This window comes from Dromiciops gliroides, chromosome 5 (genome assembly GCF_019393635.1).
Source record: "Dromiciops gliroides isolate mDroGli1 chromosome 5, mDroGli1.pri, whole genome shotgun sequence".
Taxonomy (NCBI): domain Eukaryota; kingdom Metazoa; phylum Chordata; class Mammalia; order Microbiotheria; family Microbiotheriidae; genus Dromiciops; species Dromiciops gliroides.
In genome coordinates, this window is record NC_057865.1 from 208,388,122 (window position 1) to 208,406,843 (window position 18,722).

Consider the following 18,722-nt stretch of genomic DNA (forward strand, 5'->3'; position numbering starts at 1 on the left):
TATAAAGTCCTTCTCTCTGCCCAAATACATTTACAGTTCTTAAGAGTTATGAGTATTATCTTCCTGTGTAGAGATATAAACAGTTTAACCTAATAGGGTAACTTTTTTTTCCCCTCTGTTTACCTTTTTAAACTTCTCTTGAGTCTTGTATGTTGAGATCAGATTTTCTATTCAGATCTGGTCTTTTCACCAGGAAAGATTGAAAGTCCCCAATGTCATTAAATGTCCATCTTTTCCCCTGAAAGAAAATGAACATTTTTCCTGGGTAATAGATTCTCCGCTGCAATCCAAGCTCCTTTGTCTTCCAGAATATCATATTCCAAGCCTTGCGGTCCTTTAATGTTGAAGCTGCCAGGTCCTGAGCAATCCTGACTGTGGCTCCATGATATTTAAATTGCTTCTTTCTGGCTGCTTGGAGTATTTTCTCCTTCACCTGATAATTCTGGAATTTGGCTACAATATTCCTTGGAGTTTTCCTTTTGGGGTCTCTTTCAGGAGGTGATTGGTGGATTCTTTCAATGATGATTTTATCCTCTGATTCTATGATATCAGGGCAGTTCTCCTTAATAATTTCCTGGAATATGGTGTCTAGATTCTTTTTCTGGTCATGGCTTTCAGGCAGTCCAATGATTCTCAAATTGTCTCTCCTGGATCTGTTTTCCAGATCAGTTGTCTTTCCAATGAGGTATTTCACATTTTCTTCTATTTTTTCATTTTTTTTATTCTGCTTGACTGATTCTTGGTGTCTCATGGATTCCTTATCTTCCAACTGTCCCACTTTAATTTTTAAGGCATTGTTTTCTTCAGTGAGATTATGCACCTTTTTTTCCATTTGGCCAAGTGAATTTTTTAAGGTATTGTTTTCTTCAGTGAGATTATGCAGCTTTTTTTCCATTTGGCCAAATGAATTTTTTAAGGCTTTGTTTTCTTCAGCTTCCTTTTCCAAGCTGCTGATTCTTTTTTCATAGTTTTTTTGTTTTGCTTTCATTTCTCTCCCCATTTTTTCTTCTACCTCTTGCAATTGATTTTTAAAATCCTTTTTGAGCTCTTCCAGGAAGGCTTTTTGTTCTTGCGACCAATTCACCTTCCCTTGTGAGGCTTCAGATGTAGCCAATTTGAGGCTATTGTCCTCATCTGAGTTTGTGTTGGCTTCTTCCCTATTGATACAGAAGCTCTCAATGGAGAGGGCTCTTTTTTGCTTCTTACTCATTATTGCAGCCTATTTATTTATTCTTTAAGTTGAGGTCCCCCGCCCTGCACTTCCTGTCTGATTGTGCTCGGCCAGCCAGGCGCCAGACCCCAGCGTCTGATCCTGCCGTTCATCAACTGATGGCATCTATCTGCATTCCTGGTTGGACAGAGGGCTGTTCAACATTTCACGTCTGAGATCCAAAACCAGAGACCTGCTTTTTGCCAATGATGCCGCACTTGCCTGTCACTCAGAGTGTGAATTGCAGACCTTGATGGATCGCTTCTCCCAAGCTTGCACAGACTTTGGCCTAACCATTAATCTTTTTTTTTTCTTCCCTTTCAACAACCATTTATTTTATTTTCCATTTACATGTAAGGGTAGTTTTCAGCATTCATTTTCATAAGATTTAGAGTTCTAGATTTTTCTCCCTCCCTCCCTTTCCTCCCCCCTCCTAACCATTAATCTTAAAGAGATGAAAGTTATGTGTCAGAGTGCTATGTCGCCTCCATTGATACACATACCAGTTGGATGTCATAAGCCAATTCTCATATCTTGGCTCTACTGTCAGTGACAATTTGTCACTTGATTCTGAGATCAATCAGAGGATTTGGAAAGCAACATCAAGCATCTCTAAGCTTGCCAAGCACATCTAGGCAAACAGTAAACTGACAAGATGAACCAAATTTGCTGTCTATAGAGCATACGTCCTGAGTACCTTACTGTATAGCAGCGAAACATGGACTACGTATACTAGACAAGAGAAGAAGCTTAACAGCTTCCACATGCACTACCTTTGTCGCATCCTTGGCATATCTTGATCAGATAGGATCACCAACACAGAAGTGCTCCAACGTGCGCAACTTCTGAGCATCTACACGCTATTGAAACAAAGATGGCTGTGCTGGCTCAGTCATTTGCACCTCATGAGCACATTCCTAAAAATGTACTCTATGGCGAGTTAGCCTCAGGCCAAAGACCTGTAGCTTCGCTACAGAGATGTATGCAAGCAAGACTTGAGGGCTCTGGCAATAGACACCAGCAGCTGGGAGGAGATGGCCAAGGACCGCTCCCGATGGAGTTCAGTACTCAGGAGCAGCTTGAACGCAGCTGAGATGGGCCTTCAGGCTCAGGAGGAAGAAAAACCGAATGAGACGCAGGAACCGATGGGCAACAGAGAGCGCAGTTTTCCGATGTCCTTGTTGTGGCAAGAGCTGTGGCTCCCGTATCAGACTGCACAGCCACACTGTGGCCTGTGGTTCTTCGAGGTGCTGATCCATGCTCGGCCGAGACTGGCAGAAGCCTACTAAATGCATATAAAGAAAAGTGCCTACTATTAGTTTAATAATTCATTATATTAAAGATGTGAACTCTTCTTTAATGGGGTTATGTTATTTTTAAGTTTTATTTAATTTAATATTTTAAATTTAATAAAAAACCTTTTTTAGAAATACAGGAGATAATAATAATGGTTTTCTGTGAAGTTGGCATAGCAAGGAATCCTTTAAAGTATCCTCTTCTGTATTTTAAGATCTAGCCACAGGCTCAGCAAGGTACAGTGATTTGATTTTAATTAAAAACTAGAAATTATGAAGAAAAATATTTTTATTCCTATAAAATTTTTTAGTCTCTAACCATTTGTCTTCAGTTTCCAACTAACAAGGTTAGGTCATATGATTAACCATGTCCACCCACCTTTTGGGATAAATTTCTAGGAAGACCTTATGAAATTGAACACTACAAAAATATTGAAAATGGTAAAGATATTGGTTACTGTAATTATTATATAAAATCTTAAATGTGTCCTTGTGCTATTCAAATTGAGAATTATTTAATTAACTCCTGAAAAACCTCAAAGGTTTCTGCCTGGGGAAATGGGCCACACCCTGTCAGCTTTAAGCCAAATTCCTCAGGTTGCTTTCCTGGGCCACCAGAAAAAAAGTGATAGGCCAAGTACATTTTATTTTAACCCCAGCTTATTATCTGATAAGTCTCAAAGTTAGAGACAGGAGGTCCTAATTCATTGAAGAAGTAGGAAACAAATTTATACATAGCTTGGAAACTGTCAGCACATCTTAAAAATGACTATGTGTCTGTAAGTTTTATTTGCCTCAGTTTACTGTCCTTTAAGACAGTAAGGGAACCTACCTCCCAGGTTGTTGTCGGGATCACAAAGTACTTAACACAAGGCCTGGTATAGAGCAAGTGCACATTCACCTAAATTAAGGTCACCTGACCTTAATTAACTGTTTCTGTTTCAAATTTTAACAATATCTAATACTGTTTAAGGTATTATGTTTCTAAGTTTTCTTGTATTGTGTAATTCCTTAGTGGAATCTCATCTTCTTAATGGGGGATTGAATAATGCCGAGTATAAAAATTGGGTACTAATTTTCTGTTTCTATCTGATTTTCCCGTGTGTGTGTGTATATATATATATATATATATATATATACACACACACATACATATATATAATATACACACATACATATACACATATATATACACATATATCAACATAAGCGGACAAAAATTGTCAAAAGCCTCTAGTCTAAAAAGTTCCAAATTTTATTCTAAATAGAAACATAAGGTTTGAGCTAACTTTCATTATCTGACCTGGTTGTTCGTAAAGTAATTTTTTTGTGTGTGTGAAGCAATTGGGGTTAAATGAATTGCCCAGGGTCACACAGCTAATAAGTGTTAAATGTCTGAGGTCGGATTTGAACTCAGGTCCTCCTGAATCAAAGGCCGGTGCTCTATCCACTGCTTCACCTAGCTGCCCCCATAAAGTAATTTAAAGTTGTGTTAAGATCATTTTGTAGTAGCTACTGGGTGGAGCAAAGATGGTGGAAGAAAGACATTAAACAAGCAGAGCTCCTGACACAATTACCCCCCAAACAGCCATAAAACAACCCCAGGAGCAGCAAAATCCACAAAAAAGACAAGCTGAGACTATTTTCCAGCCAAAGACAGCTTAGAGGGGGTTGTGCTGGACTGCAAATAAAGTCCAACCCCAGATCGCACTGACACAGTCCCCAGGCAGGCTACACCAGAGAAACTTACCCACAAACCTCCAGACAAAGCACCGACATCTTCTGGAATTAAGCTTACAGTCGGGTGAGAGGGCCAAATGGCTGGCTGGGGAGATGGAAAATACAGGGGTGTCTGCAGAACCTAAGGAGGAATTCAGCTATCCCACCACAGCTGAGAACCAGGAAGAAATCTTTTTTTTTTCTTTTTTAGTGAGGCAATTGGGATTAAGTGACTTGCCCAGGGTCACACAGCTAGTAAGTGTTAAGTGTCTGAGGCCAGATTTGAACTCAGGTACTCCTGACTCCAGGGCCGGTGCTCTATCCACTGCACCACCTAGCTGCCCCCAGGAAGAAATCTTGAGCCCCAGAAGGCCCATGTGGGGGAGGAGCACAGGCTTGTTGGAGCTAAGAACCACAGCACAAAAGTTTTGTTGACTGGTTAATTAGCAAGTTGGCTTGAGGTTTTTTTCAGACCAGAAAGGTGGCCTTCAGGCCAAGCAAGAGAAAAACCTGTCTTCCCCCAAACTGAAACACCTGGCACCCTCTGAAGCTTGAAAGTAGGGCCCCACTTTAAGTGGAAGTTAAAAGTCCAGTCAAAGACTGCAAGATGAGCAAGTAAAGAAAGTTGAGAACTATAGAAAGTTTCTTTAATGACAAGGAAGATCAAGGTGCATCCTCAGAAAAGGATAACAACCTCAGGGCCCCTACATCCAAAGCTTCCAAGAAAAATATGAATTGGTCTCAGACCAAGGAAGTGCAAAGACCAAGGGACTTTGAAGAGAAAGAAGGAGAGATAGAAGGAAGATTTAGAGAGGCGGAGAAAAGAATGGAAAGAGAAATGAGAGCAATGCAGGAAAGTCAACAGCTTGAAAAGCCAAATGGAAAAGGAGATACAAAAGCCCTCAGAAGAAAATAATTGCCTAAGAATTAGGATTGAACAAGTGACTTGCTGAGAAACCAAGACACAGTAAAGCAAATCCAAATGAATAAAAAATAGAGGGCAATATGAACTATCTCCTTGGAAAAACAGCTGACCTGGAAAATAGATCCAGGAGAGATAATTTGAACATCATTGGACTACCTGAAAACCATGACCAAAATAAGAGTTTAGACATCATCTTCCAAGAAATGGTCAGGGAAAATTGCCCTGATAATCTAGAAGCAGAAGGTAAAATAGAAATTGAAAGAATCTACCAATCACCTCCTGAAAGAGATCCCAAAAGGAAAACCTCCAAGAATATTATAGCCAAATTCCAGAGCTCCCAGGTCAAGAAAATACTGCAAGCAGCTAGAAAAAAAGGAATTCAAATACTGTGGAGCTACAGTAAGGATAAAACAGGATCTAGCAGCATCTACATTAAAGGACCAAAGAGCATGGAATATGATATTCCAGCGGGCAAAGGAACTGGGACTACAACCTAAAATCACCTACCCAGCAAAACTGATTATAATCCTTCATGGGGAAAAATGAGACTTAAAGTGAAAAAGAGGACTTTCAGGCATTTGTGATGAAAAGACCTGAACTGAATAAAAAATTTGACTTTCAAATACAAGACCCTAGAGAAGCATAAAAAGGTAAACAGGAAAAAAGAAATCATGAGGGATATTAAAAGAATAAACTGTTTACATTCCTACATGGGAAGATAATACTTCTAACTCATAAGAACTTTCTCAGTATTAGGGAAGCTGAAAGGAATACACTTAGACACAGGACTGAACTGAATAAGAAGGGATGATATCTGTAAAGCATTTATTTTTTGTTTATCCTTGTTTTTGTGTGGGCAGGCAGAATGTCTAGGGCCAGATTTGGGCTCAGGGCCTCCTGGGTCCAGGACTGGGGCTTTGTCCACTGTGCCACCTAGCTAACCCATTATGACATCTTTAAAATAAAGTTAAAGGGGCGGGGGGACAGCTAGGTGGTACCAGCCCTGGAGTCAGGAGGACTTGAGTTCAAATCCAGACTCAGACATTTGACATTTACTAGCTGTGTGACCCTGGGGAAGTCACTTAACTCTCATTGCCCTGCAAAAAAAAAATTAAAATAAAATAAAGTTAAGGAGTAAGAGGAATGCTCTGGAAGATAGAGAAAGGAAGAGGTAGACTGGAGAAAAGTATCTCACATAAAAGAAACAAGAAAAAGCTTGTGGAGGGGAGGAGAAGAGGGGGAAGGAGTGTGGGAATGAGTGAACCTTACAATCATCAGTATTGGCTCAAAGAGGGAATAACATACATACTCAAGTGGGTATAGTAATATATTTTGCCCTGAGGGAAAGTGGGAGGGGAAGGAGATGGGGAGGGGGGGAAGAAGAGGGGAAGGAAGGGCAGATTGGGGGAGGGAGCAGTAAAAAGCAAAACACTTGAGGAAGGTGAAGATGTTCTGCATAACTGCACATGTATGACATATTGAATTGCTGGATTTCATAGTGAGGATTGAGGAGGGAGGGAGGAAGAAAATTTGGAACACAAAATTAGATCAAAGATATTAATCTCATCAGAGTTGGCTCAAGGAGGGAATAACATACCCAATTGAAAAGAGTAATCCTCCTGCAGGAAAAGTAGGAGGGGAAGAGGATAAGGAGGGAAAGGTGAAGGAAGGGCATAGTAGGGAAGGGGCCAGTCAGAAGCAAAACACTTTTGAGGAGGAATAGGGTAAAAGAAGATAGAAAATAGAGTAAATATCATGGGAAGGGAATAGGATGAAGGAAAATAGTTATGATGATTGATTATAATGGCAAAATGTATGGTACCTACTTTGCTGGACTATCGTGAAGAAAATTCTTCGTCAAGTTTAAGGTATATATATATATATATATATATATATATATATATATATACATATGTTATTATGAACAGGATGCTCTCAGAAAAACTTGGAAAGACCTACATGAACTGAAGCACAGTAAAATGTACTGTATACAAAAGAACAGTGATAGTGTAAGAAAAAAAAAGAATCAAACAGCTATATGAGATAGGACTTCTGAGACTTAAATGGACATCTTTTCATCGTTTACTTTTTCACTTTTTCCCTTTGTGTATGTTATCTGTAAGGTCTTACCTTTTTTAATTTAATTTTTTTGTTTTTATTTCTTTATTTGCGGGGCAATGAGGGTTAAATGATTTGCCCAGGGTCACACAGCTAGTAAGTGTCAAGGGTATGAGGCCGGATATGAACTCAGGTCCTCCTGAATCCAGGACTGGTGCACCACCTAGCTGACCCCGATAAGGTCTTCTTACTAAAGGGGACTTCCCCCTTTGGTTTTGTCAATGCATTGCTCAAGGGGAGACCCTTTTCCCCTTCACATTGTTACCCATCATAAGCCCCATAGTTAAGAACCCTAATATGTAATATGAGTTAGCAATTCATTGAGGAGACTTCACCTCTCAATAGAATCAAATGGGGGATTGTGAGAAGGAACTACAACCATTATCTTGGGGTGGGAGAACCCAGTCTTCGGTTCTTTCTTAGTCCTTTCTCCAGACAGATAACTTTACTGATGAGACTTAGCCTATACCAAACTACACCTCGGTAAAAACCATTGCACCCCCATCAGCTTGGGTAGGGTCTGCATTCTTTTTCTGATATCTTTTTTTTAACCAAGATTTGAGTGCCCATGGTAGGTAATTAATAAATCTAAGCATTGATTTATCGATTCCAATGATCAATTTATCAATTCCAATGCTCTTTAGTACCAGCTATAGAAATTATTTTTTATTTTTTTAAATTTCATTAAGGTATTTGCTCTAGTGTCCTACTTCTTATGTACATATCTGTTTGGTTGTCTTATTGGTGCTTTGACCTTAATTTGTGTTCTTAATTTACATAATCTGTATACACAAAAATGGGAGAGGTGTTCAGAGTGGGATTTAGAAACTAATAGAATCTCTGCAGTTGGAGAAGCAAAAAAAAGAAAAGGAAAAAGAAAGGTAATGGAAAAGATCATATAAATCACATAAAAAATTTTATGATCATAAGAAAATTAGTGAACAAGATAGAGTAATAGAATAAAAACATTGATATGATTATTCCAATTAAAATTTCACCCATAATTCTGAGTTCAAATTATATTTCCCATTTGAAATGATAGTAATGTTAATAGAAGCAGAAACACTTGAAGCTAGTCTCTGAGATGCTTACTGAGGAGGTAGAAAAGATAGAAAAAGAAAACATATTGGATAGAGAAGGAAACGTGTAATTGACATGGTAAGATAACCCAGATAAAGATGGCTACATACAAAGACAATAATAAGAGATGAAAAATGTTTCACAGAAACTGGGAACTTCTGAATAAGATGAAAAGATTAATTTATCTCTTTATCCTTGACTATAAGGGCTTTGGGGAGTACATTTCATCACCATTTCATCTTTCTGTCAAAATCATCTTCCCTACTGAATACTCATGCCTGGCATTATACAGTGAATCCTGGATACACAATACAATGAAGTCAGCTGAGATAACAACTAACTTTATGTTGTTATTTTTCCCCCTAGCCCCAAGTCAACCTCCAAGGATTATTAGTTCAGTAAGATCTGGTTCAAGGTACATTATCACGTGGGACCATGTCAGAGCAATGTCAAATGAATCTACAGTAACAGGATATAAAGTAAGTTAAAGAGAGACAAATAATTTCTTCTATGCCCCTCAACATTTGCTTTTGGTTCAGTTGAAGACAGACACTTAAAGGGAAGAGATGACTCAGTTCAAATAGTTCTAGTCTCTATGCATCTTTTTATCTTGCATGGAGAAACTGATAGTTGATATTTTTGTTGCCTCAGCAAAACCCAGAGAACTTGATAATTCTAGTTTCAGAGTAGAATTCAATTGCAATTAGTACAACTTCTTAGAAATTAAAATGAATTTTGAGAAAATTATTGAACACATTTCTTTAGCATACAGACATGAGAAAGATGGATGGAATTATAACTGCAAAGAAAAAAAATGATTCTTGGTCATCAGCATTTTTAAATCCTAGTAGAGAATTTTGTACTTTAGCTGTTCTGAACTTAGCAGTGAAGTAAGTGTTACTAATGTTTATATAACATATAGATAAATCAATAAAAATAAGAAAACATTATTTCCATATGTTTCTAACTAATATTCCTCCTAAGACACCCATAGGCAGAGTGATAAAGAAAAATATAAAAATAATCTTTTTAAGAGCCTCTGTAGCTTTATTTAGTTTAACATGGGAAATTATAAAATTCCATTGTCATAAACCTGCACCACAAGAACAAATGGATAAAAACTTATTCTTGAATTTATATAAAATGCTATTATGCATTTTTCTCATGAGTTTTTTCTCATGTATTTGAACAGTTTAAGGGAAAGATAATTTGAATTAGATTTATTTTCTTTTTTCAGTTGTATAAAGAGCTGGTCTTGGAGCCAGAATGACTTGGAAATCAAATCCATCTCAGAAACATAGTATATATGTGACATTAGGCAAGTCACCTTAACCTCTCAATGCCATAGGAAACTCTAAGATTATAAGTTGTAGGAAAGGTGCTGACCCTCATTGATAGGGGAAGTTTGCTTATTTGGTAGTTCCCTATACTAATAAAATCATAGGTCCAGTCTCTATTCCTAACCCTACCTCTAACCCTTCAATAACTTCATATATTTTGGTACTTTACAAGGTGCTCTACAGACCTGATGGTGAACATGAGGGCAAGTTATTTTCAACTCATAAACATTCAATAGAGGTCCCAATCCCCAGAGATGGAGAGTATATTGTGGAGGTTCGAGCACACAGTGATGGAGGAGATGGAGTGGTATCACAAATTAAAATTTCAGGTATGTAAGTAATTTTATTAACATTAGGATCAAATATTTATAAATATCAATGTCATAATGCCCAAAGTATAGTCTAGCTTGCTATCTGGGGCATTACAGGAGAAGATTCTCTAAGTGGACTAAAATGTTTAGGTACCCTTAGAACTTACTGTACAAACTAACAAAAAATAATAACAAAATTCATCTGGGAAAACAAAAATTCAAGGATATCATGGGAATCAATGAAAAAATACAAAAGAATTTGGTCTAGCAGTACCAAATCTCAAACTGTATTATAAAGTGGTAATTATCAAAACAATCTGAAACTGGCTAAGAAATAGAGATGTGGATCAGTAGAATAGAATTACACTATGGTGTAATCTAGTATATGATAAACCCAAACATCCAAGCTTTTGGAACAAAAAGTCATTATTTGACAAAAATTGCTGGAATACTGGAAACGAATATGCCAGAAACGTATAGACCATCTCACACTGCATACTAAAATAAGGTCAAAATGGGTATATGATTTACACATAAAGGATGATACTATAAGCATATTAAGTGAGTATGGAATCATTTTATCTGTCAAATTTATGGTCAGAGGAAGAATTTAGGAGCAAAGAAGAGAGTAAAACCAAATTTAGGACCAAAGAAAGCAAAACAAAATGTAAGATAAATCATTTTGATTATATACATTTAAAAAGGTTTTGCACAAACAAAACTAATTAACCAAGATTACAAGGGAAGTAGAAAACTGGGAAAGAATTTTTGAAACAAATATCTCTGATAAAGTCCTCATTTCTCAATTATATAGAGAACTGAATCAAATTTATAAAAGTACAAGTCATTCCACAATTGGTAAATGGTCAAAGAATATGAACAGGCAGTTTCCAGACAAAGAAATCAAAGCTATCTATAATCATATGAAAAAATGCTCTAGATCACTATTGATCAGAGGAATGCAAATTAAAGCAACTCTGAGGCATCGCATCACACCTATCAGAGTGACAAATATAACAAAAATGGAAAATATTGGATGTTGGAGGGGATGTGGGAAAAGATTGTGAAAAGATCCAAACATTCTGGAGAGCAATTTGGAACTATGCCCAAAGGACTATAGGACTATGCATATCATTTGATCCAGCAATATCACTGCTAGACATACCCCAAAAGAGAAAAATACCTATTTGTACAAAAATATGTATAGCAGCTCTTTTTGGGGTGGCTAAGAATTGGAAATAAAAGGAATGTCCATCAATTGGGAAATAGCTAAACAAGCTGTGGTATATAATGGTGATGGAATATTATTGTGCTATAAGAAATGACAAGCAGGATAATTTCAGAAAGGCCTGGAAAGATTGTATGAACTGATTTATAGTGAAGTGAGCAGAAGAACCAAGAGAACATTGTGCACAGAGATAGCAATATTGTTTGAAGAACTGTGAATGGCTTAACTATTCTCAACAATACAATGAATGATCTAAGACAATCCCAAAGGACTATTGGTGAAATATACTATCTACCTCCAAAGAAAGATATTGATAGAACATGAAGGATGCTATTTTTCACTTTCTTTCATTTTTTTCTTTTATTCAAGTTTTTTTAAACAAAATGATTAATATGGAAATGTTTTACATAATAGTACATATATAACCCACATTTGATTGCTTATTGCCTCAGAGAGGGGGAAGGAAAGGAGGGAAGAAGGGATAAAAATTGGAACCCAAAACTATAAAAATGTTTATTAGTTTAAAAAAAAAGAACTTACTGTACATTCCTAAATTTTGTGGCTCACTTGAGGGCATCTGGGATCTACCTTTTTAGATTTTATGCAAATGGTCTGGCATTAGAACATTATAATCTTTCCAAAATGACACAAACATGCCCACAACCCAAGAGTTTGTGTTATTTTAGAAACATTTTAATGTCCTAATGCCAGACTATTTTGTAATATTGTCTCATCTTTGTCATTTTTTGAATGAAATATTCTTTTATTTCTATAATTTATTTTCTGATCCACCCATTTTTTTAGAATTTAGTCTCCAGTTAACTTAAATTTTTTTCAAAGGCACTATAATATAAATATAGAATTGTATTTCCCTGTGATCCATAAATAATATTTTTAGCACTTCTACTTTTTTATATTTTTAATGAAGTTTTGATGCCCCAATACATAGTCAATTTTAGTCAAGTTTGCATGAAGGGTTGAGAATGTGTAAGCTTCTTCTGTTCCAATTTATTAATTGCTAGAGATCTATTCTAATGTTTCTATTCAGGAACTTAAATTCTTTCTTGTTAAATTCTTTCTTTGTACCTCTGAAAGGAATATGTTGAGATTCTCCACAATTATAGTTTATATACATTTATAGTCTATATATTTCTTCCTGGAATTCAATTATCTTTTCATTTAAGTATTTAGATTCTATGTTATTTGGTGAATATTTACATTGATTCTTTATCTGTAGTACCTTTAAATAAATAAAATACTTTTTATTTTTATTTGCCGTAGCCATAATTGCTACCCTTTCTTTTTTTCCTTTTCTTTTTTTTTTTGGTGGGGCAATAAGGGTTAAGTGACTTGCCCAGGGTCATATAGCTAGCAAGTGTCAAGTGTCTGAGGCCGAATTTGAACTCAGGTCCTCCTGAATCCAGGGCCAGTGCTCTATCCACTGCGACACCTAGCTACCCACTACCCTTTCTTTTTAAAGTTCAGCTGAAGCATAATTGATTCTGCTTTCATCTCTCGTTTTTTAACTCTGTGAATATATCTTAGGTGTCTTTCTTGTAAAGAACATATTGTTGGATTTTGTTTTCTAATCCAGTCTGCTAATATAGATCATCCCATTCACATTAACAGTTATGATTATTAGTTATATTTGTCCATTTCTCCTGTTCTCTTGTACTTTTTCTGCTCTTTGTACCCAATCCACTATTTACAAATAAGAAGGTGGTAAAAGGGAGTTTTCCTAACATTTGTAATCTATGATAAATTCATCTGTTTTTGCTCCTTTGCCTCTCCTCTCTTCTTACCCAACCCCTGATCTCAGACTTTATTCTTCCTTTCATTTCTTTCATTCATATAATCTAAGACTGGAGTTTGTTGGGCTTATGTTAGGGTCCCTTACCTATCCTGCTCTCCCTCTTAACTTCTTGTCTTTTTTCTCTCCTATCCCTCCTCCCTCCTAGCTCCCTTTTAGGGTTAATATATTTCTGTGCCTTTATCCATATGTGTTGTTAAGTATGGGTTCCTCCCACATTTTCCTCCTCGTTTTCTTCATTTTATATATCACTGTTATGTGATGATGATTTCCCTCGATCCATCTTTTATCTTCAGTATTTTTCCCATTTCTGACATTGAATACCATGAAAAACCATCATCTGTCTCTCTTATAAACATTTCTCTATGACTGGTGAAGTTATTAGAACTCTTTAGAATATAAACTTTCCTTTAGCATACCTTTTTATGTTTCTCTTGACTCCTGAATTTCCATTTAAAAATGTTTATGAGGTTCTGTCCTTTTATTCAAAAATGTTTGGAAATCCTGTATTTCATTAAACATCTGTGTGTGTGTGTGTGTGTGTGTGTGAGAGAGAGAGAGAGAGAGAGAGAGAGAGAGAGAGAGAGAAAGAAGGAAAGAGAAAGAGAGATATCTCCACATTTGCATGCCCCCATGCCCTCCAACATGACTCTGCCAAAAGATAATTTCAGATAACATATAGTCTGGTTATAAAATAACATGGTTAAGGAATCAGACCTTTTGTCTACTCCATTACCAGAGTTAAAAAAGAGACCTTTCTTCCATCAACATCATTTTGAGGTGGGGCAGGACAATGAGGGTTAAGTGACTTGCCCAGGGTCACACAGCTAGTAAGTCTCAAGTGTCTGAGGCTGGATTTGAACTCAGGTCCTCCTGAATCCAGGGCCAGTGTTTTATCCACTCCACCACCTAGCTGCCCCCATAATTCTTAATTGATTGAAAAGGGTGGGTTCTACTGCCACTTGTCAAACCAAAAGGGCTGCCCTTGGAAGGGTAAGTAACAAAATCTGAGGGGTGGGGAAGACAATGATGTAAAAGAGATGATAGTTATGTTTGGTTCCTACCCTTAATCTACTACCCTAAGAAAGCCCTTGGCTTTCTTAAAAGAAAGGTCTGGAAATTTGGAGAAATATTATTTCTTAATATTTATAGAGAAAAGTTTTTTTTAATTCTTCTAAAACTATTATGCTATTTGCACAATTCAAAGCATAATTTATATGTTTTAAAATTCTAAGATCTCATAAAATTTATAGCATTTATAAATATAAATGTGTGTATAGTCTTAAAGCGAAAAATATCAATTTATATTCCTCAGACAGTGGGATAGTAGTTATTAACCACACAATTCTAAGCAAAACCGTGACATAATAAGAAAAGGATATTGAACTACAGTGAAAGCATTGCATTAGTAGAAATTTGGTTGTGATAGAGACTGGTAATAGCTTGAAAGGAACCATTTTCCTATTGTAGATTGAATTATGATGATACCTATTGATTAATCACAAATATCAAACTATGTTTACTTTTTAGGTGCGTCTGAAGTTTCACCTAGTCTCTTTGGCTTACTGCTGCCTGCCTTTGGCATCATAGCTTTTTGGGAATTCTGATTGTAGCTGGATATATCTGCTATCAATGCACAGCTGTGAATGCTCTTCAAATCTTTAAGGACTACCATTCTTTCTGATTCCTGTGGCACTATCCTAAGCCAAATCAATTATACTTTTAAAATGTTACCCTGCTGGGTTACAGTAAATTTGAGGACTGAAAGTAAATTTGAGGCAACCAGGAACCCCTTCATCTAATGAATACTCTTTGGGATGTATACAAAGTGATTTTTAACTTGTTACAATATGCCTTATAAAACTCTTAAACTGATCTGTGACAGTTGCATGATTTGGTCAATAGAGCAAATTAAGTGTTAACATCCACTAATATAGATTGTACAGTAAAAGTAAAATCACCACCCAAAGGTGCTTTAATAACAAGTTGTGAACTAGAGATTGAAACATTGATTTATGTGATAAATATAAGAATAACTTGGTCTGTTTGTACTCTCCTATATGTTTTGTGTCATATGTATTTTGGAATGGCCACTATGCTCTGTTTTTAGAGGTACAGTCAAAGCAAAAACATTGAATTCATCTTAAAGAGCTTTCCCCACCCTGGAAATAAATACACATATCTGAAGTATTTTGAAAGCAGTCTGGTTATAAAGGTTTTTCAATGAAAGAATTCAAACAATTTTGTTTTAAATATTTAAATCTCCACTTGAAATATCCTGAAGCTTAGTATGTACATTTGAATTGTCTAATAGTACTGGATTTTTAAAAATAGAGTGGTTTTCTAAATTAATAATAATTTAGTTTTTTGTTATACTGATATGAATATAAATTCTATTTGCAAGTTATTTTATGAAACCTCGATTTCAGTCATCAAAAAATCTATTTTTAGCTAAAATTTTAATTAGCCTTTTCATTCTGATTCTGAATTACTAAATACATCCATTCATTTTTTTAAAGATGTGAAAGAGGCCTGGAAATGAATAATTGTACACATTAGAAGCACAAAAAGGAACCAGGTTAATAATAATGTCTTTTTTCCTTCATTCCCAAGTATTACCTAGTAATACCAAGTATTTAGTCAAGGTATGGAATTAGGCAATTAGCTTTGGGTGTGATAAAATTTTAATAGTCTCTAAGATGATTTCTAAGAATATTTCCCCTTTGATGGAATATTGGAAAAAAAGAAACAACAGCATGGCAATACTTGTTTTTGTTTTTATTTCTTAAGAACAAATGAACTTGAACATCTGGCAGAAGCCAAGAATGTATATGTTCTGACTGTGTCTCTCAAGAGTTTTTCTTAATTTATCTGGGTAGGCTATATTGAGTGTGAATATAGAAGAAACTAATAATGAATCAAGTTTTTCCAGTAGTAGTGCTGAAAGAACAATATGCTCTGAATCATATTTTACTAGCATATCCTTGCTAGCTAATTAAACATAGAGTTTATCTTTTTAGGCTATGTTAGAGAATCATTAAAAATCTTTATAAGAAGTGAGATTAGATCTATTACTACTTTACACCCCTTTCTTTAAATTGTATAATTTTTGTACAATATATTTAAATGTAAGTGTTAGAATCTTCATTATAAAAATAGTAATCTTGCATTCATTTGCTTCTAAGTGTTGTTAGAGACTTTTTAAAAAATAGGTGAAATGGATAATTTCCCACAGAAAGTTTCACAAAATACAAATTGGTGGGGAGAGAAAAACATCTCTGTATCTAAGAAAAATTAATACTCTGTTAGCCTTTTGCACATGTGCAATTTTTTATTTCTCTCTGGGTTTTCTTTTTGCAATGTGACCCATTTGGACATTTTTATATAATCAACAGCACATTCTTTTGTTTAATACATGCTTGCCTTTTCCTATCCTGATATATGAAGGTAAGGAGCAAACCTGTTTAGGTTTTCTGGGGGTTTTTTGCATGGAGTGATTGTAAAAGGTAAAAGAAAAAAAGAATTTAGGGATAAAAAAACGATTATAAAGTTCATAACTAGTTCATAATAGCTCATCCAATGATTATGTAACTTTGCTTTCTTATTGTTTCACAAAATTATACCACTTTAAACCATTGCCAACCAAACTAATGTGTTATCAGTTTTAAGACACAGTTCTTAATTAAAGTTTATATAGATATAGACATGTTTGTTGTTTCTTTATATTTCAGGAAAGATGATATACATAGTTTTATTTGATAATGAGGATGCTTGAATATTTTTTTTAGTTATTTTTTATCATTTTTTCAATGCAGTAGAGATTAAGACTGTGCTTTGTCCTTTCTATGAATGAAAAATAAATTATAATGAAATAAATGTATCATTGTTACCCAAGATGTAACACTTGTCCTTTCATTCCACCCAAAGCTAAAAATTTCATTGTTTAGAATTGTCTCGAGTCATCTCATTACAACTTTAATGATGACAGCTTTTAAATCAGATTTTATGAAATCTGAAGAGTTTTACAAAGAGAGAATATGTCCTGAATACAGTGTCATCAATATTGGAGTCTTGCATAGTAAGTATGTGATCTCATCATAACAGCAATAGGGTCACCCACTTCCATGATGAACACCATGTATCTATGACTTCTTCTTTCAGTCTGTACAAAGTCCATTAATAGCTTCAAAAAGTATTCAGTCCAGTGGCAGCTAAGTGGTGCAGGGGCAGCTAAGTGGTGCAGTGGATAAAGCATTGGCCCTGGATTCAGGAGGACCTGAGTTCAAAGCTGGCCTCAGACACTTAACACTTACTAGCTATGTGACCCTGGGCAAGTCACTTAATCCCCATTGCCTCTCAAAAAAAAAAAACAAACAAAAATAAAAAAAGTATTCAGTCCTCTGCTATGTTCTGCTCATAACAATCCCAACTCCCGGGCGGATGGCATGTACTGTCAGGGTGCCATCTTCCTACTTCACTGACTAAGCAACTGAAAACTCTTGACCAAAGTTTCTCCAAGATCAAAGGAAAAACAAACCCAAGAAAATGTTGCTTTTTCACACGCATTTCCTCAACTCTCTCCAAAATCCTTTTATACTGGTTTACTCCTGGGAATCTTAGAAATGTGTGTTACATGGGCAATTCAAAGATTTTTTTTTTTAAAAACCCAAACAGCTATTAGCTTTTTGTGGTAACTGTTGCAGAGAATGCAGACATTCTCTGATTTGAACTTGACAAATTATTCTGTATTCCAACCTCGTTTTGATTTTTTTCCTCAGTTGGTTCTATTTCATGCTGAATCTTCATGTTTCTCACTTCTGATCCTACATAGTATAGTAAATGTGTACTGAATGTAAAGTCATGGGACCTGGTTCAAATTTCAGATCTCCTGCTTATGTGACTGAAAACATGTCACTTGACATTTTTCTAAGCTCCACTTTGCTCAGCTCAAAAATTAGGGGATTGAGATGGCTGCTGGCTCCTGATGTCCTTTCAAACTTAAGAAACAATTTTTCCCTTTGCTGATATTTTAAAATTCCTATGAAAATTTTGCTGATTTCATTTCATCTCCACAATGACTTAGCAAAAAGTTGAATTCTTTTTCTTAGTGGTACCATTCTTGTGGTATTTTGCTGAATTGTCCAGAAACTGGCTATCAGCTAACCATCAGCTTAAGATGATGGTATTTTTATATCACACAAAATGTTTCTGGAGGGCAGTGGTTGAAATCTACTTAAATGGGTTAATTTTCTTTGTTTTGTTTTATTAATATTTTTTTTAAATATCACCTAATTTCATCTTAGGTAGTTAGATTGGTTCTGAAGTTGAGAAGACTTAAGTTCAAATCTAGCCTCAGACACTTATTAGCTATGTGGCCCTATTATGTTGCCTTAAACATCTGGGCCATCTTGCAGTCACTCTGATGTATATGTTGCCACTGGACCTAGATGGCTCTGGAGGAGAGAGTGAGGTTGGTACAGCCCTCCCTTAAATCCAATTCACTGTAATTCATGACATCAGTTCTCTTTGAGAACAAAGGACAAGCAACAATCTCATAACTCTATAGAACCTCTAACCCATCAAATATTAGTGCTTTTTTTCAACTTGTAGTATGTGTATTTATGCACATGACTTTGGTACCCTTCTCTCTATTAATTCTCATTATAGGAAATTTAAGAAAAATATC

General features: G+C 35.7%; 1 protein-coding gene across 2 annotated transcripts in view; it reads left to right on the forward strand.

Annotated features, from left to right (window-relative positions):
* The window catches only part of CNTN1 (contactin 1), a 253,372-nt gene extending 236,442 nt beyond the window's left edge, over nucleotides 1-16,930 (forward strand). For both annotated transcript variants that reach the window (XM_043966352.1, XM_043966353.1), the window contains 3 exons: nucleotides 8,714-8,826; nucleotides 9,860-10,016; nucleotides 14,567-16,930. In XM_043966352.1, the coding sequence (XP_043822287.1) occupies nucleotides 8,714-8,826; nucleotides 9,860-10,016; nucleotides 14,567-14,643 (347 nt within the window). In that variant the 3' untranslated portion in view covers nucleotides 14,644-16,930. The remainder of the gene's footprint in view (nucleotides 1-8,713; nucleotides 8,827-9,859; nucleotides 10,017-14,566) is intronic.
* Nucleotides 16,931-18,722: the final 1,792 nt, after the last annotated feature.